The sequence below is a fragment of the Barbus barbus genome (genome assembly GCF_936440315.1).
Source record: "Barbus barbus genome assembly, chromosome: 16".
Taxonomy (NCBI): Eukaryota; Metazoa; Chordata; class Actinopteri; order Cypriniformes; family Cyprinidae; genus Barbus; species Barbus barbus.
This window is the reverse complement of record NC_136744.1, coordinates 10,309,774-10,337,642: the sequence shown is the minus strand read 5'-3', so window position 1 is coordinate 10,337,642 and position 27,869 is coordinate 10,309,774. Positions and strand designations below refer to the sequence as shown.

Below are 27,869 nucleotides of genomic sequence, written 5' to 3'. Positions count from 1 at the left end.
ATCACACACTCCAAGTATGAACTTCTTTTGAATAAGTAATTATTTCACAACTGTTTAAAAAAAGTTATATATAGAATGCATGTAGGTGGTATTTAATCTGGACATAATCATGGACATCTTTACGTCACTGTTATGTTGCCTACAATGTCAAAACTTCTCTCCTGTGACCTCATTCTGAGACTATTTCAGAGACTTTACACATTTGCCTACTATATAGTAAGAAAGCATTTGATTTTGGATGCAGCCAAACTACTCGCATTTTTAGCATGGGCAAAGCATGCAACAAGAAGAAAAAGTCTTTTGCACATATTTTTACACATCAATAGATCTTTTCATATCTATCCTTTAAGAAATACAGACTATCAGTCTCGTAAATCAGCATAACGCTGATCCATTTCATGTCGTCCACTACAAAACTGCTGCTACTACAGTGCTGATATCAAAATACACCAATTCACCCTATTCAGAGAAATTCATCCTGCGGTCAAACTAAAATCATTGAAACATTTTACACGGTTACAAGAAATTCAAGAAAGTCTGTGACAAGAAGAATATTTGTTTATTAAACCCATTGCTTGTTTTTCCTCATAAAAAGTGCATGCATAATCCCTCCGGATCAAACAAATGCTGCCATCTACTGGGAACAAAGTGGCATTGCAAAATTACCTAAATCCCTGTAAATTCAAAACAATTGGGGAAATTAAAAGTTTAACTGAATTAAATGTTAAAATTATGCATTTTATTTAATTTCTTTTACCAGGACAACCATAGAGTACATCCAGAATAGAAAAATAATATGCACTTGGCTGCCTTGGGCTCATTTTCATGAGGTTTGGCTCTTTTCCACTCAGCAGAAACCACCCACTGTAATCACTCATTTTTAGTGGGCCAACAACAGGAAGAAAAAAAAAGGCATTCACTGCCTTCCCAACAATTCCAGCAAAACAAACTATTGAAACACAGTATCTGACTCACACATTACAATCACTCTGATATGAAGTACCAAGGACTCTGAATGGACATGACCTCAGTCAGATCAAGCCTGTGCATCTTTAACAGGGTAACTGCCTTGGTTTTGTTTGAAATGACAAAGAACATGGCCCCATTCACACAAAGCAACCCTGGTAGGATTACACCAAGATCACAGAACAAAATATCAAGATCAAATCAAATAAAAAAAAATAAGTCTGCAAGAATATTATGCAGGAATCAAGCTGATATGCATGCGCTAATTTAGATGCATGCTCAGATGTGACCAAAACAAATAAAAGACATCAAAACATGTTTTTTGATCACTGTTTGTCATGGAACAATGAAAGATATCAGAAAGCAGCTTCACATAGGTCCTAATAAAATCCTAATTGCTGTTTCTAACATTTGATTTAAACATAAATAACACTTTTATTGCTAAATAAACTCTGCTAATAAGTCACGTACTGGCACAAGTCATGTATTATTTCAACAATGAAATATGCTGATATAGCAACATGTTAAAATTACTAGCAACTTTTGAAAATAAAAAAAGGCCAAAAAAGCTTAAATGGATTAACAACCAAAACTTTTACACAAATCAAACAAATTATTTAAACTTGTTAAGTGTAATAATTTGATTCTGAAGAATGAGTTTTCAAAATCAAATAATTATTTTCAAATATAGAATTATGAGGAAAAGAGAGTTTACCTCCAATGTCATTAAAACTTTGTACACAGAAACCCAAAAAAAGATCAAAATAAAATTAGCTTTAGAATCATGTTAGTTTTAAGCTTATTTACACATTTGAAGGGAGATTAGATGTGGATGAGCTGGAGAGGGACGTTCACTCATCAGAGCCATTAGTTTGAGTTTTTTGGTCACCGTCATCTGAAGGGTCACCCTGCATTAAAAACAAAACACTTATTATACACTATTAATTTAAACCATATTCTACAGTTTCATGAGTCCTGGCCACACAGAGATGAAACAAATAAAGGTTCGTACATGTGATAAAACGCCCTGTAGCTCCTTCATGATGGTGTCGAGGCTGGACACGGTGCTGTGGAGCTGCTGCTCATAGCTGCCTTTCTGCTGGTCTGAGGCTCTCAGGTTGTTCTCGGTCTCTCTGAGATTGTTCTTCACCTCCTCCAGCTCCCTCTGAAGGCTGCGTTTTGCTGCTTCTAGCTCGGCAGTATGCTTTGAGTCCTCCTCTACAAAACAAAAAGGTTTGATTAGCAATTTAATTGTATTGAGGATAGAAAAATATATGCTGATGAATTGTAAAAGTGAATTGATATTGACTTTTAAGACAAAAACAGTGAGCTGAATCAACTAAATCACTGAAATCCGAATTCAAATATATAATGAAAACGAGACAAATGAGGTTGTTACCCATTTTAATGTCCTGCTGCATGAGCTTCTGCTCAATTTCCTCTCTTGTTTTCTCACTCTTCTCCAGCTTCTGCATCATGCTTCCCACATCCACCATGGCTCCCTTGTAGACGATTAGGCTAGACGACTCGCCGCTGTCCTCCGATTCCCGCTTGATCTTCAGACTGGGCAGCAAGCTTTGGTTACCTGTCGGGCACACAGACTGATTCAGTCCACTGTAACGTCATGGACTGTACTCTAGTGTTACGAAGTAGCCTCTCAGTTCCGGCCATCACTCTCTTTGCACACCTAAGAGGTTGTCTATCAGAGCATCAGAGGTCAACGTGGGGCTAGGCTCATCCTTAGGTTTGTCCGTTAGCTTTCGATAATGGCAGGACTCTTTAATCAGTGGTTTGTTTAACAATTTCTTCACCTGAAAAAACAAACAAGACATGTTAGTCTGTTAGAAATATGCTATTTAGCTTGCAACTCTGAAATTACAGTTAACACACTGTGTCCTGATCAAGGAAGATGCAGCTAAAAGGTCAAGCAACAAACATAAATGCTAATATTTTCTCATATTATAAATTAATATTTATTATTATTATTGACCAATTAAATATATATATATATTTTAATTTAATAAAAACAATATATTTTATATAAACATTCTCATTGTAATAACAATAACAGTTCTAATATATAACAACATTAACACATATTTACAGATATTGTTTTAAAACAATAGCAAATAAAAAAATAAATAATAATATCATCACAAAAAATATATTAATATTATATTTATTTAATTTTGAACAAATAAATTATTATTAAGTAGTATAAATGTTACATCCAAAATAATAATAATAATAATAATAATAATTAGTAGTAGTAGTTGTTGTCTTGTTAGAACATTAATATCATAATCCTTATTACCACAATAATAAACACATTCATATTTTTTTTTACTAATTTTATTATTAACTAACATACTTGTTATTTTATATAATTTGTAAAACTTTAAAATGTATTATTATTATTAACTAATAACATATATACTGTATAATCGTACAACCTTAAATGTATTATTAACTAATATTAACATTAAATCAGATAATAAATTATTAAAATATAACTATAATTACTATAATACATTTATATTATAATTTATCATTATTATTACAGTATATAATAGATAAATTGATTTCCAAAAAAACAAGGAGAGAGTTTTTTTTTTCCCCTAATATATTAGCATCATAATGAGTAAATTCATGGTACTTAAAGCCTCCTTAAACCTTCCCAAGTAACAACTAAACACAACACTGCACAGAAGCAGCACCTGAGCTCTGGAGAGATGCAAGCCCAGTGTGTACATGATCTCCTCCAAGTCCTTCTCCAGCAGGTAGCCGCAGTGACTCTGGTCGAAGTACACAAAGGCCATCAGCAGATCCTTGTTAAACGTCACCATCTGCTTTTTCTTCTCATCCTACAGACAGATCGAAATAAAGCATTCCACTCCTCTCACTATTAGAAACTTTTTGTGTTGCAAAAGGAGATCTGCTGTTGACTCACTTTATCTTTAGATGACCTCTCTTTAGATTTCCGTTCATCTCGCCGGTCGTCTCTTCTGTCCCTGCCATTTGAGTCTTCATCATCTTTATCTGAGGAGCACAAAGGATCAGTTTATGGATCAAAGAATCAAAGCTGATCAAAAGTTTGCTTGAGGATCCAGGTGCAAACAGTGTGACCCCTACCATCGTCATCATAGTCGTCTGCATCTTCTGCCTCCAGCGGGTCATATTCATCAGCGTTGTTGTTGCTGCTGCCGTCTTCATTATCATCATCATCTTTGGATTCTCCTCTCTTAATACCTCTCTCCTTCTCCTCATCCTTTACCCAGGAGATATTACAAGTTTTAATATAAAAAAGCTAAAAATGATAAAAAAAAAAAAAAAGCTTTAAAATTTAAAAAAACTTGAACAAATCACAATGCTTTGAATACATTTAACAGACATAAATCAAAAAATAAATTTAAACCCGGCCCCCACACTTTCTGACCAAAAATACAAAACAAAAACAAGTTTTAACTACCAGGTGTAACTACACTGATCAATATTTGCTATGGAAATGTCCATGACTTTTTAAGCTTTTAATAATTTCCATGACTCTTCCAGGACACAGGTTTTAAAATGTCCTGATTAGTGCTGTCAAAATTAGAGCGTTAAATCAGGCGATTAATTTAACGTGTTAAAAATATTTACCGCAGGGCCACTCCACTCACAACTGCTGATTCGGCCTCAGTTTTCTTGACAAAAACATGGTGCAAGTCAGTTAAGAACATGTCTTTGAAATGCAGTAGTTTTCCAAACTATCCTGGACCCAGCACCGTCTCCCTCATCTAACACATCCGATTCAACTTGTCAGTTCATTATTGAGATTTTCAGACCTGAAGTAGGTCAAATAATGTAAAGAGTTAATGAGAAAATATGATGCGTGTCAGATCCGCGTCACGTTCAGCAGCGGCAGCTCTTAAAGTAATAGCAACCTGAAACCTAATAATCCAGTTGCTGTGATGTCTGTTAATCAAAAGAAAAAAAAAAAAAAAAAAAAAAGGAAATCAATAACTTTTGTAGCTTTAAGGATTCATCTATATTTAATTTATAATTTTGTATTTGATAACTTTATTAAATTTCTGTATATTTAAGTAGTCTAATAAATGTTAAAACTGATAGCTCTCAATTATACTGTAATGTTGCACGGCTATAGTCAATGGGTAATATTAGGGGGTGGGGGGTGGGGGGTTTCTTCGAGACAACAGTAGTAGAGCCATGCACGGGCCTGTGTCTGACCCGAGCCAGTCCCAAAACAGCTTATACTACTGTTTCAGCTATTAAAATACTTCAGTTTTGTATGAAATGGCAAAGTGATTGTATTTTGTTTCGTTATTTTATTAAGTTAATTTAGAAAAATGTTTGGAGCATATTTTTATTCGTTAAATGTAAGTTTTTGTTTTTTAAAGTAACGACCAAGCGGTCAGCGGCAGACAGTGAGTTGATCATAGCCTATGTTTGATAAATTTAGCCTTCTCAAATAATCACGATTTGTCTAAAATTAAATATATAGTTATAAAACAGCTCCACAACGTTAGCACTTCTGAAAAACTCTAAAGGTACATCCAATGAGGAGACGGCGAGTCAGGATCATCATCAAATGCATGGATGATCCAAAATGCAGCTTTTCCCAAAGCATTTGGGAACTTTTAGTAACCAAGCTCTAAATTCTCTATGATGCTCTGCATGGTCAACTGTCACCTGTATGCTAATATGTGCGAATATGTGTTGCATATTGCGTGGGCAATGTGTAATATTTATAATATAATCAGTATTTCATACAGTCGCCATGTGCTCTGCGCGTATATGGGCACAATTAAAGGAGAGAAGCTAAATGAGCCCGAGTCCGACCCGAGCCCTATCTGTAAAAAAAAAAAAAATAAAAAAAAATAATAATAAAAAATAATAATAATTAAAAAAAAAAGGCCAGAGCCTGGCCCGAATGGTCTCAGACCTCTAATCAATAGTATTGGTATCAGTGATACTGATCTTCAGTCATAAAAATTATGCACAAATGATTATAAAAATATACCATCTTTATATTGTTTCTACATTAATTTAAGGATTGAATGTGAAATTATTGCAATGAAAAAATTATAAAAATTTTAATGTTAGGTGGAATTAATTGCGATTAATTTCAGAAAAAAAGTGTGATTAATTAGTTACATTTTTTAACCGATTAACAGCACTAGTCCTGATATTTCCAGGTTTTTCATGGTTGTAGAAACTCTTTTGAAGTATTTCCCCCACCTTCCTCTTCTCATCCTCCTCTCTCATTTTCTTTGTGGCCGGCTCTCCATTTTCTTCTTCCTTCTCCTTCTTTATGTCCCTCCTTTCTGCCTCTTTTTTAGCTTTCTCTCTTTTATCTTTCCTCTCATCCTTACTTGGAAGAGAAGCCAGTGATTTGTAGATCCTGTAGCCGAAGTCTCGTTGAAGCATCTCATTGAATAATTCAGCAAACAAAGACACCTGAAACAGACACCAAAAGACCAGTGTTATTTAGCATCACTGGAAAAATGCTATAGGTTTTATTAATATTTATACATTTTTGATTTAGTATTGATTTTTGTTTTTGTATTTAAAGCTACAGTCCGTAACTTTTTGTGTTCAAAATTTGCAAAATGAATAGGTATAAGCAGCGAGTACATCATGAATCCATTTTCCAAACCGTGTTTTTGGCTTGTCCTGAATCACTATGGTACACCTATACTAAGTTTTTATATTCTGACTATTTCAGACTGGTACTGGTGGAACTGCTGCGGAGTAGCCGAGTACCTGCGTGATTCATCATAGACATAAACAGAGAGAAGTAGCTCCGGCTACAATGTTCTTCCGCAAGACGCACGCAGTTCTGTTTATTTACCGCTAGAGCGACAAAAGTTACAGACTGCAGCTTCAATCATTTTAATTTTAATCTTCAAGTTAAAGGTTTAGTAATTTTGTGGGTTTGTTTTTTACTAATTTTTATTTTTTTAGTTATTTTAGTATATATAGTTAAACTAAATGAAAATGAGAAATACTGACATAGCAACTGTTTTTCTTTAATATTTTATTTAAAGTAACAAAAATGTTTTGTGAATGAATATTATTTGAATGTCAAGTCCCTCCTTTTACTACAAAAGGCAACATTTACCAAAGAGTATCTGACATATAGTAATAATATCAGGTGAAGTCAAGCAAAGTGTCCCAAAACTTTGTAGTTTATTGATTAATTATTCATTTAAAAAATATGTTTAATATGCACAAACATGTTATTTTACCTCTCTGCAGTGATCCTCACCTCAAAGGAGTGCTCTTTATTATCCTCCAGTCTGTAGTCCAGCAGCACACTCAAGGACATGATGCTGCAGTCAAATTTGCCATTCTTGGCAGCCCAGTTGGGATGGACAATAATGGTGGGCTCATCTGGCAGAACATAACGTCTTTCCCTACGCTGGCGCTCCTGCTCCTCCTGCCGCTTTCGTTCCTCTTCCTGAAGGGAATATTTTTTTCCACGTTTGTATGCGATTGATCAGACAGGCTCTCTATAAGAGCAGGATTCTCTGATCTTTTCTCACCTCTCGGTCATCCTCCAGTCTGCAGGACTCATCCTCCTCCACACTAGGAGGTTCAGGCTTCTCCGGCTCCTTGGACTCCTCCACCTGCTCCTCCACCTTCAGCTGTTTGGTGAGGCGAGCGATCAGCTGTGACTTCAGCCCTTTAGAGCTCAGTGAACGGCTCTCCAACTCCTTACGCAAGTCATTGACCTGTGTGCAAATTCGTTTAATTAGCCCGTTGAACACATGTATGTCTGCTAGCTTGTTGCGTTGTTCTCCTACGCATTTCTATGTTTTCTCCAGTTGATTAAAAGTGTGTGTGCGTGTGTGTGTGTGGGGGGGGGGGGGGACTATTTTATACAGATTGCTGGAGCAGTTTTCTATTTCTATGCCAGGAACAAATCTTTGAAACTATGATTATACTTAGTGCACAAATGTCCTAAATAACTATTAATGGACAGCAAGGTTTCCTCTACACAAGCACAAAAATAATTTAAAGAAGAGAAAAAAATTAAACAAATTGCAACGTTTAATGATTTTTCCAGTCGTGGAGAGGAATAATTAAAAATTCTTGTTAAGATGTACCAAAAATAACAAATCCAATGTCAAATGTTTACTTTCTATCAAATACATTTCTTTAATGCTCACCAAGGCTGCATTTATTTAAACAAATTACAGTAAAAACTGTGATACTGTGAAATTTTATCAAAAATTTTAAATCACTCCAGCTTTCAGTGTCAAATGATCCTTCAGAAATCATTCCAATTTGCTGATTTAATGCAAGAAACATTGCTTATCAATGTCAAAAACAGTTGTGCTTCTTTATATTTTTGTGTAAACTGTGATTCTTTTTTCAGGATTCTTTGCTGAGTTCAAATGAACAACATTTGGTTTAATTAGTTGTAATAATGTAAAAGTCACATTTGATAAAGTTAATGTGTCCTTTCTTGGTTATAAATTATAATTTCATTCCAAAAATGACTACTAAATGGTGGTGTATATTTGTCAAAGGGGTATATATTTCTGTCCAAAAAGAATTGCTCAAAATTGCTTTTAAAAAAGGACAAGCTTTTCTATACCTTAGCATTTAATAGGTCTATAAAGAATATAGACTTTATCAAATGGAATATAGGCCTAGAGAATATTGATGTAAAATAAAATAACAGTTAGCAGATCAGCTGCTTGTGGGAATCTCACCTTCATGGATTTCGGATCAAGCTTAGACCAGTGAGTCGGCGTAGTGACTTCCTTTGAATCATCTTCGTCCTTATCCTCCTCCTCCTATGCACGTTATTTGAAAGAGAGAGGAAGGGAAAAAAGACAACAGCATGTTAACACACCACTCTCAGACTGAAATAAGTTTTCTGAAACAAAAGTTGATCCGTGCAAGAAGCAAGGTCACAACTGTCTCTCATTGTCTCCTCCTAATGAGCTCTTGATTGGGTAAAAAAATAAAAAATCCAATGCTAGGGTACACGGAAGCGCTCTAGCTTTCAGAAACAGATCCATACCCCACTCATCAGCCAATCAAACAGTTCTGTGGAATACAAAAAGATAATCAATGACTATGGGTTCAAGAGATGGACATGGGACAGATGCACTCAGGGAAGGTCTCCAAACCCTACGTCTACGTTTACTGCTGCTTTTTTTTGGCCCACGTATACTCTTTTTAGCTTGTTTTCTTTAACGCCTAGCCAGAACTGTCCTCCCTGGAAAAATCACAACCACAAAGGGTCTAGGCACAGTCCAATCAGAGAACAGCATAAATAAAACAAAAATAAAAAAAAGAGACAGACAAGAGACAGAACTCAGAGAGAGTTCGGCAGATATTGAACAGGAAAACAAAACGATCTAAAAAACACACACAAACATCATAAACACAACTGGCTCTCCAGATTCCAGCATTCATTTCCCAAATTGGTCTCATTGGTCCATTCGTCAATTTTTAAGTTATTTAAATTTTTAAGGATTTTTTTGGAATTAAACAGGAAATTTAGAGTTATCTCAATCACAGCCGTTAATGGTGCAATCGGCAGAGCTGGAAGCTGTTTTACCAGTTGACAGGTGTCATAAAGTAGGACCTAAGCTCTTCCGCTGTGTATGAGACTGCGTGACAGAGGGAGAGCAGGAGGAAATGGGGTGGAGGGTCAGGGATGAGACAGGGATGAGAGGAAGGGGTGGTAAAAGCGGGTTCTGTATGATGCCTGTGATACTTGTCTGTTTCTTTCTGTGTTTTCTGAGTGTTTTTTTTGTCTATTCCTGTGCCTGTGAGAAGCGGAAATGAGAAGAGAGGGATTAGCGTTCAGTGCCTGTTCTCCATCAGCCTCCTTCCGTTCAGCCAAGAGTTTCTCTGCCAGCTGCTCCTTGAGTCCACGGGACAGGCCCTCCCACTCTGAGCGGGTAGGAAGACAATGCCAAACATCCGGGAGAAATAAAACCACTGTCTCCACATGTGCGGGGACTGTCCGCCCTTTGTGAGTCTCCTCAGGGCGGTGATAGCGTATCTCTGCAAAACGATACCTGTCGCAAAGGAAGAAGCGCGTTGGAAAGAAACATTCTGTGAGACATCACCCATTTCCCCCAACACACACATACACACACAAAGCTCAGATCCCCTCGACCCCCCGGGGTTTCTCAGGATGAACGGCAGCCACGCATCAGGGAGGTCGACAGACAGTATCAAAAACGTCGAAGACCCCGCCCCCCTGCGCCCGTCAATCTGAACCGGTTGCACGTGAAAGATAGCTTACGAACCCCCGGGGGTGTGAGAGAAGGACAGATTCAGACACAGTGAAAGCAAGTTAAATATGTAAGATATTTAACACAAGGCAAAGGTCAGATAGAACAGAAAGTAACGATGGCGGCGACTCCTCTGGCTCTGCTCTCGGAGCAAAAGAATCAATGCATTCACCACATAGATATAGAGGCAGGACTGCCACACACATTAGCGTAAACATTGCAAAACAAAATTTGAGAAATCAAAATTATGAACACAAAAGCATCGAACATGTCAGAAGATACACTGCTGTGTCAAAACCATGCAGCGGGTCACAGACTTTTAGATGTTGTCTGCCTGTCTTTTTTATTTTTTTAAATAGTAAAAGATGCACACATGGAGTTTACAAGGAGATGCATCGGCACAGACCAAGAAAGGAGCTGTACTTACCACTGGGTACATAAACTCAGATCAATGCCTGTCAGAGCCTTACAACAACGTATGGCTGTCTTTATAAGGACCGAGGCATCGTTTTCCGGGTCGGCCCCATCCAAAGAGGGAGACCAGTGACCCCCGATGGCCATGGCCTCGTCCTTGCCCCGCATCCCCACCAGGAACTGAAAACAGAGGAGTTCAAATGGGTTACAAGACACAGGGAAGCCGCTGAGCGCTCTGAAGGAGGCGCAAGCGGCAGACAAAGGGAGAGACAACATCAGATGAGCTTATTCCACACAGCAAAACATCAAACACAGGAGTGGACAAACATCTTTCAGTGTGCAGGGAAACAAGTAAGCTAGTTTCAGTGTATTATTTTTAAGGGTCCTTAAAGTTAAATCCCATTCAACGTTTGAACTTTAAATAGTTGGTAAATGATGGTGAACAATACCCGTTAAAAAATACGGAGTGTCTATTTACACTAAATGCAAATAGCCCGCCTTGTTGGAAAAAGGCTATTTGCACTAACTCCACCCACCAACGTGTGATTGGGATAGTCAACACTGCAAAAAGACGCTCATTCAATATCAGTTTCAGTGGCGTAGATCGACCAGAGTTCGAGCTCACCTTTTGCCAAACTTTTTTCTCCCTTTTCAAATCTCATATCGCATCGGAAAGGCAATTATATTCAATAAAAATTAAGGAAATAATCAAAAAGTTGAAAATAAAGTATCGGGTATGGCTAGGGTAGGGAGGGCTTTATTGACCCAATAAGGTAGCATCCATTGAATAGCCTAATTTGAATTAAAACTATAATTTACACTCAATACGTTATTATTCTTATCAACCTTTTGATTCAAAGAATCCTAAAAAATCCACAAAAATATTAAGTAATACAACTGCTTTCATTGACAATACATTGGTAATAATCCAAAATGTTTCTTGAGCATAAAAATAAGCATAACAGAATGATTTTTGAAGGAACGTGACACTGAAGACTGGAGTAATGATGCTGAAAATTCAGCTTTGCCATCATGGGAATAAAATGCTTAAACATATTTGAAGGACGTATAATTATTTTAATATTGCATTACATTTACATTTAGTCATTTGGCAGACGCTTTTATCCAAAGCAACTTACAATTGGGGAATACAAAAAGCGATTCATTACATTGTTTTATTCTATTATTTGTAATTATTAGCCTTATTAATAATATAAGAATTAGTGGTCGACCGTTTTTTTTACAGCCAATGCCGATATCTTGGAAAGCAGGGTGGCCGATGGCCGATATAAAGCCGATATAATTGTATTTATTTGAATTAATATTTAAGAAATTTGAAATCATTTGAAAATGGATAAAAAAAAATTATTTTTAAAATAACATACTTATACTTCAAATGACAGTATTTTTCTATCTGATTATTAGACAGACCTCTGTCCGTATTAGACAGAACTGTTAACGAAAACGGCGAACAAGAGGCAAAATGTGAGCACTCTGTGCTCAGGTGCTGCTGTTATCCGCGCAGTCAAAATAAAAGTCCCGCCACGAACACATCAGCCAAATAAGAAAAACTTATCCGCCGATGCCAATATTTGAAAAATGCCAAATATCGGCCGATATGTCGGCCTTGGCAGTATATCGGTCGACCACTAATAATGATTATATATAAGAACTTTAATTCTAACTAATAAATTTAAATAATTGGTAATAAAATTGGTAAAATGGGTGTTAAAAAGCAAGAAAGCTTTTGCGGTGTTATTAAAATAAGCACTGAAACTACAAATGCTTTGGTATGGAGACAACACTTTCTGACGTGCATCATCATGGTCAGAATAAACTGGAAGTGTTAAACAATTTTGTATTTGTATCTTTTTCAGTTCCCACCAAGACAGGAAGCTTTACTGCTAGCAAAAAGTGAAGAGATATCTTAACTTATGTACCAGCAGGCCTATCTGCATACATAGTTTCCCTTCTCTTTTGTTCAGCACTTTGAGATGTTTTATTTGCAAAGCAATATCCTACATTGAAATTATTAAATTATGTATTTCATCATTCTCGTACTGCTCCAAATAATAGGAAATGTAGATGCTTGGTTAAATGACTAGTATCTTCGGGCAAGCTTGGTCATTATTCTTTTTCAGTGCAAAAAAGGTAAAATGAATAAACTGTACAGTATTCATAACTTGAAGTTTTACTATAATTTTTACAAGCTGTCAGAAGCTAGATGACATTTTCTGGTACAGATACAAACACAAACCCGCCCCCAAAAAGTGTATCAAATACTTCATTAGCATTATATAAAGCAAAATGCGTTTATTTTGAATAACATTTTATAATGATATGATTAATCTCAGAGCTGTTTGGTTTGGTTCATCTCAGTTCAAGGCACAGAATTATTTATTTTTGAATGACCTATGGAGAAAATGAATGGGACAAACTTCAAAAACCAGACCCATCAAAAGGGTCAGCTGTCCCTGTTGGATTACAATGGACCCGTTTCACTTTTCTGGCAATCTCAGTAGCAGAAGTCATCATGGCTCTTTTTTGAATTCCATTTGATCAGAATAGAAAAAGATAAAATTCACAAATATCTCAAAATGTGTCAAATTTGCCATTACGTCATTGTGTTAAAAACACTCACACAGTGGCATTAACTTGTTTTCTGAAAAGTAATACCTAGATAAAAGTATAGTCTTATAAATGAATATTAAATTAAAAAATAAATAAATGCGATTTATGACGTTATTAACTGTGGAAATGTATCATCACAGCTTTTGAAAAGTGTTCATAGTAATAACAGCTATGGTCCCGACACAGTAATGTTGTCCATCCCTGTGAAATACTACAGCATAAGTGCAAAACAATTTTCGGAAAATAGCACGCAAGTTAGTGATTACATAAGCTTATTACACAAACCCAGTATAATTCAGTGTAATTCAGAGAGCTGTACCTTGATGAGGCGGGCAGGGTGCTGGAAGGAGTCTCTCAGCTCTGGTGGATCATCTGCCAGAGCACAGGACTTATGATACAGCTCATCTAGACTAGGGTTGGCCAGCAGCATTACCTATAACACCCATCAACATTAATCATGACTGCCAAAAACCACTCAATGAAATCTGTTAAGAAGCATTATTCTGAAAAACGTTTTTGACAATAAATTACTCAAAAAAAAGATGACCATATCTGGGGGCGTTACCTTTGCGCTGTAGGTGTGATTAGCATCAGGTGGGTCCAGCACAGCCGTGTTCTTCACCAGAGAGTCCACCTCTTTATGCATGATGTGAAAGTTACAGTAGTTTCCAAAGGTGAAAGGTCGTGTTAAGGGAAAGGCGTCTACCCAGGTAAACACAGCGTCAAAAAAGTCACTGGGGATGTAGAGGCTTTGATACCTCCGCCGCAACTCCATCATATCACAGTTGTAACTGATGAGAATAGAGAAAGTCAAATACCAAACATACATCTAAACCAGTGGGTTTCAAACCCCTCCTGTGAGCACCCCCAACACTACATATTATCTGTGTCTCCCTCATCCATCACAACTGATTCAACTCATCAGCTCATTAGTAGAGACAGCAAGACCTGAAATGGGTGTGTCAGATATGAGAGACCCACAAAATGTGCAGTGTTGGGGGTGCTCGCAGTACTGGTTTGAAAACCACTGATCTAAACAACACTAAAAATTGCATCATAATAAAGTAGCTAACTTATAAATGCATATTCCAATATCTCTGTGTGTATTTTGATTCGGTGGTGCTCTTAATGCAAGTTTAGTATCCGTGAAGGTCAAGTACTTTTCAGATGAATATATATGTATGTATATGTATATATCCAAGTAATAAATCCAATCCAGTGATGCCTAATTTTTTTCATGAAATGGAAGTTGTGATTGTCTATTCCTTCCTATTGACATATCTCCAGCTCCTCAAACAAGACAAAAAAAAAAAAAGTAGGGCGGTTCACTGTTAATTGACCATATGCACGATTACTTCCTGGTTTTGGATAAGCCAGCTCAGTCATTTCTGGTCAACTGTACTGTGCCACAAGGAGCAGGACTGTTTGCCTAGGACAGGGATCCTCAAATCTGGACCATTCCTGCAGAGTTTAGCTCTAACCCTAATCAAACACACCTGAGCATGCTAATCAGAGTCTTCAAGATCATTAGAAAATCACAGGTAGGTGAGTTTGATCAGGGTTGGAGCTAAACTCTGCAGCAGATTGGACCTCCAGGGTAAGATTTGAGGAACCCTGGTCTAGGAGGACCAAACGTCCACGTATAACGTTTCAGGGATGACAAACACGAATGTTAAATTTAAGCGAGTGAATCCGTTAAATCATGTCGCAAGTCTCTGTTAAAAAACAAAAAAAAACTACAGCAGCAACAAGTCTGTGTTGGATAAAACTTAAACATGTAGTTATAAAATTCAATCTAAACATTTCAAAATATTGAATACACTATTTAATTGCTGTACCAACTCATTTAAATACCTACATGGTTAAATACAAATTAAATAATTAAGCATTATAGGCTGTTGTCTGTCCTCATTTATTTATTTAAATGACAAGTGAAGTCTACTTTTATTTGTGCACTCACAATATTAACAAAAACCATGTGCTTTTATACTGCCGTCTCGTCTTGAACAGGAGCGCTTCACAAAAATGAACCAAAACTAGTGAATACATGCCTCACAGACATGATAAACATATCTAGGCTATAGAAAGCTTTAAATTACTACTTAACGAAATAAAACAAATCGAAGACAAATACTCTTTCATTATAATCATAATCCATGCATTTCTCTCTAAAGGCACGTCTAATGAGGAGAAGGTAAGTCAGGATCGGCAACTTCATCCTTGCGACACGAACTCTGAAAACACTAGTTTATTAGTAAATAATTCAAATATCTCATTATTTCCCCCTGACACATTACGGTAATTACCTGCTGGGGCTTTGCGGCAAGCTTTTAGCCTATTGCGTGCGTTTGAACGCAGAACTCTTCAGCTGCGCAGACGGCTCTCTGCTGCTGGTGTGGGACTGTGAGACTGATCATTTCTTTGTCAGTGGGCAAACGTACAAAATAAGCAGGGGATCAAATAATTTTTTTCCCCACTGAATGTCTAGGACGAATGACAATAAACGTATACAAAAAAAGCCCAAGAAAATCTGTCAATTTGCAACAAGACATCAAGGTTCTTCCTAGAGCCCTGCACGAGCCTCAAATTTAGGCCCTGGCCCAGCCCACGTCCGATAGCTTATCAGAATTACCGGCCCGAGTCCGACCAGAGCCTGTCTTTTTTTCCCCCATTCTCTTAAAACAGTTTATACTACTGTTTCGGCTATTAAAATAGTTCAGTTTTGTGTGCAAAATTATTATATTTCGTTTAGTTTTTTTTATTAAGTTAATTTAGAAAAACGTTTGGAGCATTTTTGTTCGTTAAATAGCCTATAAGTTTTTGTTTTTTTAAAGTAACGACCAAGCGGCCAGCTGCATGAGATGATCATAGCCTATGTTTGATCAATTTAGCCTTCTCATATCATCACGACTTGCCTAAAATAAAATCTATTGATATACTACATCAGTTCAAGCATATAACAATGTTTAAATGTTAAACCTGCGCTATAATAATAATGTGCGCTAGCCTATATCTAAGTTTGTGCGGAGAGTGGAAGCTAAAGCGCGCTCTGCAGGACACGGAGGCACCAGCAAACACTTGCATTGTTTTCAGTGGAAACTAATTAAAATAGCCTACGCCGTCTTTTTTTTTTTTTTGATAAAGGTAAGAGTAATACATCATTCGGACCTGTAAAGGGTCTACTTGTATTTGTGTGCACTCACAATACCAACAAAAGGTAGTTCTTTTATAAAACAAAGAAAACAAACATGATGTGCTTTCTGCCGTCTTTAACAGGAGCGCTTCACAAAAATGAACCGAAGCTGAGCGAATACATGCCTCACAGACATGATAAATATATCTATAGAAAGCTTTAAATTATCACTTAACGAAATAAAAAAATCAAACACAAAAACTCTTTTATTATAATCTTAACCATAATCAATAAAGATGCATTTCTCTCTAAAGGCGCGTCTAATGAGGAGACGGCGAGTCAGGATCAGCAACTTCATCCTTGCGACACAGACTCAGAAAACATTAGTTTATTAGTAAATAATTCAAATATCTCCTTACTATTTCCCGCGGACACAGTCATGGTTATGTTTGTGGCAAGCTTTAGCCTATTGCATGCATTTGAATGCAGAACTATTCAGCTGCGCTGAAGTCACTTGAGCACCTGCTGCTGCTGCGGGACACTAAACACCATCGAGCTGCTCTCAGTCGCGGCACGGTCTCGTGTTCTTTCCACCAGCGCAGCAATTTTTTTCATCACTAATCGATGGATGTCTACAATATAAAAATAAGGAGAAACCCAAAATAGGTCCGAGGCCTGGCCCGAGTCTGAACTATGACGTGAAAATTGGCCCAAAGCCTGGCCCTAGAGGTGTAAAAAAGGGCCGAAATGCAGGGTTCTAATTCTTCCTTTACAACAATTAACTTACCCATCTAGAGAGAATTTGGAGAACTGCACAGTATATCTTGGAACGACTCTGCGTGGCCGTCTTGGAGAACGTTCTCTGCGAGGAGACCGGTCTCTAGAACGCTTCCGTGTGGGTGAACGTTCTCTTGATCTCCTTCGCTCACGATCTCTTTCCCGACTACACAAACACAGGCAAAATATAGCATGAGCAAGTACAGCAAAAAAAGATTCACAATATCCAATATTTTCAGACCAAACTACTGAAGCAATTCTACTTGATTGTATGCATGACCTGCGGTCATCCTTCCTCAGGATGAGTTCTGGTCGGTCACTGCGGCTGGGGAAGCGGGGTGAGGGGTCCACACGCCTCACTTGTTGCGGCTGAGGCATCATCCGCACCGGGGGCTGCAGCAAACCCCCTGAGAACACAGAGTCTACAGATGGCAGAGAGAGAGATGGGAGATCAGATCTGATTCTGTAAAAGCGTGACTCTGTCAAAGGTGGAGGGGTTTGATGAACCTTTAGGGGGAGGCTGGGGTAGCAGAGGCTGTGGGGGATTCTGCAGCAGTGGGGCCAGAGAAGCAGCTGAGAGCTGGGCTTGCAGAAGAGATGGAGGTGGTCCCTGGGCCGGGACGCTGAACGTGGTGGGCGGGGGTAGAGACTGCAGCATGGTTGGACCTGGTTTCATCATGTTTGGGCCTGGCGGCTGGCTCTGAAAAAACAAAAGAGATGGAACAAAAGAGTTGGGTTTGCTAGTATTTACAAACGCCAATTTTATTGTGCAAAATCACAGCATAATTTTGATTAAGAAGTGCTTGAGGCTAGAGCTGGTCTATATATTTAAAACTATACAGATAGATATATGTCCTAACATAGATGATCAGATGTCTGTTAAAGATCTCAAAATCATTTCATGTGTTCAACCTAAAATGTCTCACAAGACATAAAGGTAAATACAGGTAGTAAATTTCAACCAATCTAACACTGTTGTTGTCGTTTTATTTATTTTTTAACTAATTGAATTTATACTACTATTTTTTGAATAAATTAAATCTTGTTTTTTGCAAGTAGGCATTAAATTGATAAAAAATTACATTTATAATGTTTCAAAAAATTCTGTTCTTTTATCAGAATTTATTTTAACTTTCCGTTCATCAAAGAATCCTGACAATTCAACTTTTCCATCACGGGAATAAATTACATTTTAAAATATATTCAAATAGAAAACTTTATTACTGCCTCTACTGTAATTTTATTCTAATAAATGCAGCTTTGAGCATAAAGAGATATTTTTAAAAACCAAATTGTACCGACCACAAACCTTTGAATAGTAGTGTACATATATTTAAATACGAAAATATACCAAATACAAGATAAAAATGACATTCAATTAACATCGCCTAGCTCTGCAGACGCCAAGCCAACATCTATTGTCTAAACACAAACACATTACTGCACATTGATTCAATTCATCAAAACGATTACGACAGCTTTCAGCTAGGGGCTATAAAAAACAACTTTAAATAAATAATATTAATCCAGTACATAATGTTTAGATAACCTGTTTTATTGGATGGGTGGAAAATGTGCCTAAATGAGTAATCAAGAAGCACTAAACCCAGTGAAAAGAAAATAAATGGTTAGAAATAGCTGGAGACAGAGGAAGCAGAAGCACTGCTATTACCATTTGCTGGTTTTCGCCCGTTAAGAGACAAAATAGATTTTTCAAGTCTTACTTTGGGTAAAAAAAGCACAAAAGGCACTTTCTTTCAAGAAGAAAAAAAAAGCAAAAAGGCAAGCATTCTGAGCATTTCAAAAGGAGACAATGTCTCACATATATTGTTAGTTACATTTAACAAAACTGACAGCAGTCTGCATTTGCTTTATCATCTTGCACCTGCTCAGTGTGACATTTGTGTCTAGGTGTACAGATGTCAAAGTACAGGAAATTCAAAATACAAAATATACAAAAACAGCAGTAGTAACAATGCCAGTCTTTCATTGTTCTTTACTGTTTAAAACTTCATTAAAATATTTGCACCCTCATGCCATTATTTTAATTATTTTTAGTTATTTACATTAATATTTAACCTTAAATTCTGTAATTAGGTTAAATTAATTCTTAGTATTAAGAATCATTATAAAAGATACAATTTATGGTATTTGGACTACTGATTTTTTTTAATAAGAAACTCTTTTAAAAAATGTATTTAAATAATTAGTTTGGGAGTTTTAATTATAAAAAAAGTAACTAAAAAAACAACAAAACAAATATAACTACAGCGCCCCCCCCCCCCCCCCCCCCCAAGACAAAGTGCAACAATAACGGCAGGTGCTGATTAGCTAAAGATGGAATCTTATGGATTGCGAGAAAAATGTTTAATTACAAATTCAACACACAAGCTGTGAGCTGTAATACAGGGAAGGGTGGAAAAAGCATCAACAGATACCCGTCTTGGGTTGAAGGAAAGAAACCCAAGGACATGTGGCTAAAGCCTGTTTGTGAAACAGGAGAGTGGAAGTGCAGATCAAGCAGAAGACAAAGGGGAGGAGGAGGAGAGAATAGGGATTTGGGGCGCAGGGGTCAAGTGACGTGGGTTACATTTTGTCTTGAATCCACCGCAGAGTGTATGTCAGAGTAGCGCTGCATTCCTGCTTCAGAGTAAAAGCTGGACAGCTGTGGGGAAACCTGAGGTAAGGGCTGAGGCGGCTGGTGCTACATGGAGATTAAGAACACAGGAATCAACAGCAGCATCATGACACACTGTGGAGGCAGAACCATATCAGACTGTACTGCCAGGGATCCTTTCAGACCACATGGGTTTGCTTACCGTTTGGTTGGGCAACTGAGGTAACGTCTGGATGCGCTGGGCATTCCACTTGAAAGGCATGTTGGGATTGTAGACAGCTTCCACCAGAACACGATCACCGACTTGTGGTGTTTTCCCCTTAACCGCACTTAACAAAACACACAAAAATTACACACCTGAACTTTAAAGCTCTCAGCCACAACTGTACATTTACAATATAATGCACCTGAGCTGGAAGAAAACATCTTCATCGACAAAGCCGAAAGTATCGTGTAGCTTGCTGACGACCCCGGTGAAAACACGCTGCTTTTGGGGTTGGGTCTGCTGCTGGTGGCTGGAGCGCGGGGTTGGGTAGGATACGGTTATCTGTGCCGTTTGCTGCGGGTTGGACAGGCTCAGGCTGGTGGGCAAGGCAACAGGGGGCTGCAAAATACACACAGCACAAGGATTAGAACATAAACTGTTCATAGCTGGCAATGTTACGATATGATATATGTTAAAATATAACTTTACTGTCAGACAAAGTCTGAAATTTGTCTTGTGTTATGGCAGGTTCACTCCTAATTACAAAACTTTAGCACATGGACAAAAAAATTAAAATAAATTCAAAGCTCCGGTACAGATTTAATAGGGATCTCTTGCTTCATTTTACACATTTAAAAATAGTGAGATGTGCTTTACAAGAAAAATATGTGAAATATGTGATGCATATGCTTAATTTGGAAACACAGTGTACCTGTGACAGCAGGGCTTGTTGGGGTTGTGGAAGCTGAGAAATAAAGAAAACACAAAAAATGATACATTAACTACAAGGCATAAAGTGTTAACATATAAATATATTTAAAATCCAAAATCTAGATATTTTCTAAACTAGACATTTTCTAGTTAACTATATAAATATAAGCTCCAAATAATACACTATGGACTGGTTCCACAGACAGGGCTTAGGTTAAGACAGGATTTGGCCATAGTTCAACTAGGACATTTAAGTCATTTTTATAAATGTGACTTAGAAAAACAATTACTGGTGTGCATCTTGAGACAAAACAAAGGCACTGATGTATTTTAAGATCAGTCAGTGTACGTTTCTTTCAGTTGAAACAGCTCAGACTTACATTTTAGTCCGGGACTAGGGTTAAGCCTTGTCTGTGAAACCGGGGGTATACTATTCAAAAATGTATGGTCAGTATAGATTTTGTTTTCTATTTCAATGTATTTTATAGCTTTTAAAATTTATCTTAATATATTCTAAATGATCCTTCAGAAATCATTCTAATATGCTGATGTTTGATCAATGTTGATAAACTGTTGTTCTGTTTAATATCTTTGTTTAAACCATGATAGTTTTTTTTCTTAATTCTTTGATTAATAGAAAGTTCAAAAAGACAGCTTTTATTTAAAATAGAAATCTTTAGTAAAGACGTTGATAATGTTACGAAAGATTTAATCTTTAGTAACTATCAACGTCTTTACTGTCAACTTTGAATACATTTCTAGAATTCACATTCAGAACCAACCACATCTGCCAAGACTGGAAGAGAGTCCTGCTAGTTAAATAATGCAGAAAGGCACTCATGCACTGCAGCACTTGCCCTCTTTAGAGTAACCACTGTGCTGACTGTAGACCTTTTAGTTCATCTGTCATGATGTACACATTTATGAACCTGACAGGCTCTTTTAAGAGACTTGCAGTGCAATCTACTAGCACATACACTCTCATGGAATCAAACCCATGACCTTGTGGTATGCACAAGAAATCACAATGAACAATACAGACAACTATCATGATAAAAACTAGAGCTGTGGGAAAGCTAAGAGGCGACGTAAAAGAGGAGGTGTGGATGAGAGTGAGTGTATGTACCTGATGTGGGACGTTGTAAAGAGTTTGCTGAGGTGGAGGTTGTGGTGGGGGAGCTTGAGGTTGCTGCTGCTGCTGCTGTTGTTGCTGCTGCTGCTGATGCTGCTGATACTGCTGCAGGGCTGAATTGATCTGCGACTAAAATAAAACACACCAGTGACTCAAGACTGCTCACAGCAGGCTGGGCGAAGGGCTCAGGTTACACCACTCCAACACTGAGTGGAAATGAAGATGAGCACAATTCAGAATGATGGAGGGAGCACTTTATGCATTGGAGTGAACAGAATGAGATTGGGTTAGGTGCAGAGTATACACTGTAGAACTACTACTATTTTTTGGAAGATAATAGGTACTATACTAGGGCTGCATGATGAACTGAAATAAAACCAAAATTACGTTATGGCTTAGTGTGATTATCAAATATCAAGGGCTGAGATTTAATTACATGAATATATGTGCTGTGTTGCATGTTTCTGAGTGAAGAGTGGTATTGTGAGTGGCTTGGTTTACAAAGTTGGTGCACAAACTCCATCTCTGCATTTAGTCTGAATCTCAATTCTTTTTTTCTGAAAACAATAAAGAAATTAGTTTTTTCCCCATTTTGCAAAATAATTCTTGGCAATCCTATAAAAAAAATTATGTTGAAAACCACTGTAATTGCTTTCAATAATTATTCATCACACTGGACATGAAAATGATTGTGTGAATCATGATTGTGTGAATGATGGTGATTCAGAGTGAATCTAGGATAACTGCATACTATACACAGTATACATACTATATACTAATCTAGTGTGTTAATGTGCTATTCCAAAAATAGCCAAAGGCTTTATTGTGCATTTACTCCAGCTGCATTACGGTGATGATCACAGCCAGGGCCTCACCTGCTGTAACGCAGCGGCAGCGGCCTGCTGCTGGAGCGCTGCGGTCTGCTGCGAGAGCTGGTAGTTGGCAGCTGACTGTGTGTTGAGGGAGGCTGCCGCTAAAGCCGACTGCTGAGTGTACATAGGAGACGCTCCCAAGAGGGACGGCTGCTGTACTCCTAAAGCTATGGGAGAAATGTGTGAGATTGTAAGAACATTGCAACTGCTGTCAACAACATTCAAACAAGCACAAGCAAACTTTAACCAGTCAATGAAACCCAAACAAAAACATCTTGAGCTTTGACCTTCAAAATAAGATAAAGCTAGAAATTATGAATGCATGTTTAAACTAACATTCAGTTATTTGTAATTGAAAGTGAAATTAATGCAGTGACAATAATTCAAGTATATTGCTGAATTATGATGACTTACAGTGTAAACTGTTCAGGTCCAGTGACTGTCCTGAGTGGCCAGGCTGTGAAACCGCTGTTGTGGCAAACTGGGCCGCCCATGGAGGGTTCTTCTGCCCCCCGAACTGGGCCATGGAGACCTGTTAACGTTTTCTGCTGGACCAGGCGGCAGATTATTTCCTGTGGGTCGGTAATTAAATTTACTATAACTACAAGCATAAAACTGGATGAACAGGAACTGAAATATAGTGGCTGCTCGCCAAGACAACACTACTGATAATCACAAGACATACAAAGTCAGCGGTTTTGATCTTTGTAACTTTGACGCCCCTATTGCCCTATACAACAATAAAAAGGCCCCCATATATAAACTACACTTTATATTATTACTACAACTGCTGCAACTGAAACATAAAGCGGAGCTGTTAATAGATTAAAATAATCAAGCTTACAATTATTCTGTTTTTAATAGTTAACACATTTAGGTTATTATTAAAGACTAAAACTATTTTAAAAATCTGTAAAAGAAGTTGTGTTGTATTTTGCAGGATTGTTAATTTCATTTCAATAATTCCACATTATCTAAAAAGACTGACTCGGAAGGACATGCTATCTATTTAGGGAGCTTACTAGTTTTTGAAACACAGCCAATGCCGTCTGTCAGCTCCAGAGCACCAGCAGTCTGTTAACAACCTCTCCCTGCTTTAAAACTCAGTTTAAGTCCAGATAAATAGCGAATAAGAAACATTAACTTCTTTATCGCCTTTGTTTGAAGACCCAAATAATAAATTTTTACCACACCATCTTTTTTATCTGCACTAGTCTAGCTTAGCACACCAACGTCTTCTCAATGCAGCAAGCTAACGCTGCAACACAACACTGACCAAACCATTGAAAACCTTGTTATTATGTCTCTCAACAACTACGACGCGTATTAACTTAAACTAAACAGCAGTTTCAGTGGTAGCATGTAAATCACAGTTGTGCTGACTGCGGTGTTTTGTTTTTCGGCAGTGCTATATGTTCCGGGCCCTCGCATGAGCACACTGTCTAGTGTCCTGTCCACGCACTTACTAGTCTCCTTTACACCTCAGAAGTGTATACAGTGTGCGCAGACTAACACACAGTCGAGTGCATGACGAAGCATTAATAAAATAACAGAACTTCAGTAAGCATGCAAGCTAGCTGTTATTGTCGCTGCTTACCCTCCGTCGTCTCTCATTCACCGGTAGAGATACACTGAAGTCTGGATGAAGCGCATGCGCAGTTCGCTCGAGGCACTTCAGTGCAACACTGATCCAGGATCAGGAAAAACTTGACCGTGCCGCATACTGAAGCAAATCCAAACAATCCTACATATATAACTAAACAGTTTTTATTATTATTAGTCATATTATTACTTAATCATTTTACTTTATATCATGTTTTTAGACAAGCTGGAACTGTAGACTGTTTAGGCACATTGCTTCAGAAATTAACACTCTTTTTAGTATTTATTTCTCATTATGCTGTGTTGCTTGCAAAGTTAAATAAAATAATAATTAGGATTTTCTAATGGCGTAGTAGTAAACAGGCAAGTCTGTTTAAATGTCCCGTAAAAGTTCGATTTTTAGGTTTTAAGTTTCTAAAATCATTTCTATGATCAAACAGGACAATAGTCCAATTGTTCTTGTAAAGTAGAACGCACTCACTAAATAACTGTCTGAATAAATAGTGCTTCAAAGAACTGTTTCTGGACATTTTTATATTACAGATTCAAATTTACCATTCTGGAGCAATTCACGTTCATAAATGTTTACCTTTTTACACTGAAATGAAAAATTGAGAGAAAAAAATAAATAAAAAATTCACATTCAACAATTAGTTTCAAAAGTATTTTAACCCAAGGGGGAGAAAAATGGTAAACAGTAGGACAAATATCTACACCAAGACAATCACTAATTTATACACAACTGTTTTATTTGATTATAGGTCCACCAGAACTTCTGGATGGCAGCGGTAGATGATCATGAATACAGGCTTTCACAACTGATCTCATTCTAACAGACTCTTAGAGCTGTGGAAGATCTGCATTACTTCAAGTGATCTTTTCAGGTTTGAGAATGTATCAGGAACACAGCATTGTTTTTCTGCCATAAAAGAACTCCCACTTAATTACTGCACTCACCAGACATCTAGGTGAAATTGCAATGTTTAATAAACATAGTAATTAAAAGCATAACCGTCTTCACTTTAACCTTTTCTGTCAGACAAGTAACAAACCTGTTAAGAATCCTTTTAACTCAGTGAGTGCAGATGGAAAAGTGCAAAGCTCAGTTGTCTTGTAATTGCAATCACAATATTGCACTATAATATATTAGAAACAGAACAACTTACAACTTTGAGCTTGGTTAAATATAACATTATATTCTAGATTCTGCACGTTAAATATACAGCTTCCTTATGGAGTGTCTGAATCCCACTATAATTATGACACAACAATAGCAAACTGAAATACGTGGGCAGCAGAGCTGGGTCTTATGCTACGAGTCTTGCAATTTCTTCTCCACTTCAGCAAACACCTTAATGTTGATCTCATCCACTTCGTCCTCGACCTTATTAAATTAAAAAATATGCAATAATTAATAGTGAAAGTCATGGTCACTGTAGTTAAATATGCAAAAGATGTTCTTATGAATAACTATGATGGATTTATATCTCCCACCTGTTCTACGTTGTCCACCTCGGGTACATAAAACTGCAGCATGTTCTGGATGCCATTTTTTAGGGTAACTGTGGAGCTGGGACAGCCCGTACAGGAGCCAACCAGCTTTAGCTTCACTGTGCCATCCTCAAAGCCTTTGAATATCACATCGCCACCATCCTCCTGAACCGTGGGTCTTAAAAAAAGAAGACAAAGCACTAAACCAGGGGTAGGCAACGTCGGTCCTGGAGGCCGATGTTTTGCAGAGTTTAGCTCCGCAAAAAATTACCTTAGAGGTAATTCAAATTTATTGTTATACAAGCTGTACACTCACGACTTTACATTGTAGCAAAGTGTCATTTCTTCAGTGTTGTCACATGAAAAGATATAATAAAATATTTACAAAAATGTGAGGGGTGTACTCACTTCCGTGAGATTATATATATATATATATATATAAACATACCTGATCCGTGTGTCTAAAAGCTCCTTAATCATTAAGACAATTTCATCATCATCATCTTCTGTAATACCTTAATAAAAATAAAATTTTTAAATGCAATGTATCAAAATGTATTTAGTCCATTTGTACATGTATTTATTTAATGTGTGTGATTCGCTCACTGCTCTCAGCGTGTGTTGCTCCCATTGTGATGGCCTCGCCACTCTCAAAGAACTTAGTAATGACCTCAATAGCATGCCGCTTAATGTTTGTCCATTCAACATCATCGTCTGTCTTTAATTAGTAACAACAAATTCACAAATTGAGTTAAATGCAACATTCAAAAAGGCTAGCAACCAAACAGACTGTCTTATTGCTGAACACTACCTTGGTCAATGTGATAAAATCCGGGCCATAAAAGACACTTTTTATGCCTTCAATTTGGAAAAGATCCCTGTTGGATGATTATAACAAATGTATTTAATACACAGCAAGGCTTTACCCTTAATATATACTTTGACAATGAAGCTTACCTGGCTAAAGGGGAACTATCTGCCGAGTTTGAAGTTGGGAAATCTCGAGTCCCCGTCCCCAGCACAGGCTTACCGGGAAGAAACTTTAGACTTCTGGGGTTTGGTGTGTCTTGAGTTAAAATTGAAATCATTCGTACTGCAATAAAAAAAAGAGTCCTCAGTAAAATTACAGCACCTTACAATATTGAATTCAACAGCATTACAAGCTTTAATTCATCAACACTAACGTTAAGTGACCTGTCATGGAATAAAGAGGATATCAGGTAAATAATAGTATGCCTCACCTGAGAATGGTTTGCATTCATACTGTTGAGATTGTATTCCACGGGCAGCCCACAATGAATAACACTGCCTGTGAATGACAGAAATCAATCTAAGAGAGAATATACGCGATTACAGTCTCTACACTCATTATAAAGGCATGAAAATAATATATATATACTTTTATGACAGATAAAGTTAATACCAAGGTAATCGTGTTACTGTAGTATTTTGGTGGAAACTACGGTTACTGTGGTAAACCAGCACAATCATCATTTGACATTATATTATGCAACAATACAAATTTTAGATTTGAATACTGTTAAAGATGCAGTATATCATTTCCAACCTCAAATGATGTGACCGTATGATGCTCAGTAGACTCCATCTTACAGACGCCGCCATTTCGATTGTTTTGACATTTAGGACCCCAAAGCGGACAATAATTCTCCTGCTGAAAAATACGACTGTGTGTATGTGAAATTAATATTGTGTGTTATGAAAAAATATATATATATATATATATTGCTTATGAAAAATATGTGGCGAAATCAGAGTGAATCGCGACAAAAAAAAACTGCATCGCACCTGACATGCCAATATAAAAAGAGGCGCAAGTGGACTAGCGATTCCCTTCTTAAAGGGATAGTTTCAGAAATGTTATCTCAAAATGAAAATGACAATATGGCAATTAGCCCAAAATGAAAATGAACTCACATCCATGACTAATTAAACTATGTTTACTTTCTCTTTTGCATAACACAGAAGATGTTAGATAAGACCGAACGCTACATTGTATGGAAAAACAATGTAATGAATGTAAGTCTCTCACATGCT

At 37.2% G+C, this 27,869-nt stretch overlaps 2 protein-coding genes across 5 annotated transcripts; both read right to left on the bottom strand.

Moving 5' to 3' along the window:
- Positions 1 to 537: 537 nt before the first annotated feature.
- Positions 538 to 24,372, bottom strand: LOC306882533 (cell division cycle and apoptosis regulator protein 1-like). Of its 2 annotated transcripts, none has more exons than XM_079437230.1 (26): positions 24,319 to 24,372; positions 23,136 to 23,293; positions 22,725 to 22,888; positions 21,844 to 21,978; positions 20,719 to 20,751; positions 20,209 to 20,405; positions 20,004 to 20,130; positions 19,775 to 19,888; positions 17,692 to 17,884; positions 17,465 to 17,606; positions 17,195 to 17,350; positions 13,840 to 14,065; positions 13,594 to 13,707; positions 10,657 to 10,823; positions 9,800 to 10,010; positions 8,688 to 8,771; positions 7,512 to 7,700; positions 7,235 to 7,426; positions 6,205 to 6,423; positions 4,099 to 4,234; positions 3,917 to 4,005; positions 3,684 to 3,830; positions 2,654 to 2,777; positions 2,366 to 2,551; positions 1,979 to 2,184; positions 538 to 1,874 (listed from the first exon to the last, which is right to left on the bottom strand). In XM_079437230.1, the coding sequence occupies exons 2-26, from the start codon at positions 23,245 to 23,247 to the stop codon at positions 1,818 to 1,820; spliced, it is 3,720 nt and encodes a 1,239-aa protein (XP_079293356.1). In that variant the 5' UTR covers positions 23,248 to 23,293; positions 24,319 to 24,372; the 3' UTR covers positions 538 to 1,817. The 2 variants fall into 2 exon arrangements, with proteins under 2 accessions (XP_079293356.1, XP_079293357.1); XM_079437231.1 differs by having other exon boundaries at positions 24,188 to 24,331.
- Positions 24,373 to 24,839: 467 nt separating this feature from the next.
- Positions 24,840 to 27,656, bottom strand: LOC306882689 (NFU1 iron-sulfur cluster scaffold homolog, mitochondrial-like). 3 transcript variants are annotated; one of them, XM_079437517.1, is made up of 8 exons: positions 27,382 to 27,656; positions 27,056 to 27,123; positions 26,772 to 26,907; positions 26,626 to 26,692; positions 26,421 to 26,532; positions 26,263 to 26,329; positions 25,818 to 25,992; positions 24,840 to 25,707 (listed from the first exon to the last, which is right to left on the bottom strand). In XM_079437517.1, exons 1-8 carry the CDS (start codon positions 27,435 to 27,437, stop codon positions 25,636 to 25,638), a joined length of 753 nt encoding a protein of 250 aa, XP_079293643.1. In that variant the 5' UTR covers positions 27,438 to 27,656; the 3' UTR covers positions 24,840 to 25,635. The 3 variants fall into 3 exon arrangements, with proteins under 3 accessions (XP_079293643.1, XP_079293642.1, XP_079293644.1); XM_079437516.1 differs by having other exon boundaries at positions 25,050 to 25,707; positions 27,056 to 27,144; positions 27,382 to 27,438; XM_079437518.1 differs by having other exon boundaries at positions 25,053 to 25,707; positions 26,263 to 26,320; positions 27,382 to 27,458.
- Positions 27,657 to 27,869: the final 213 nt, after the last annotated feature.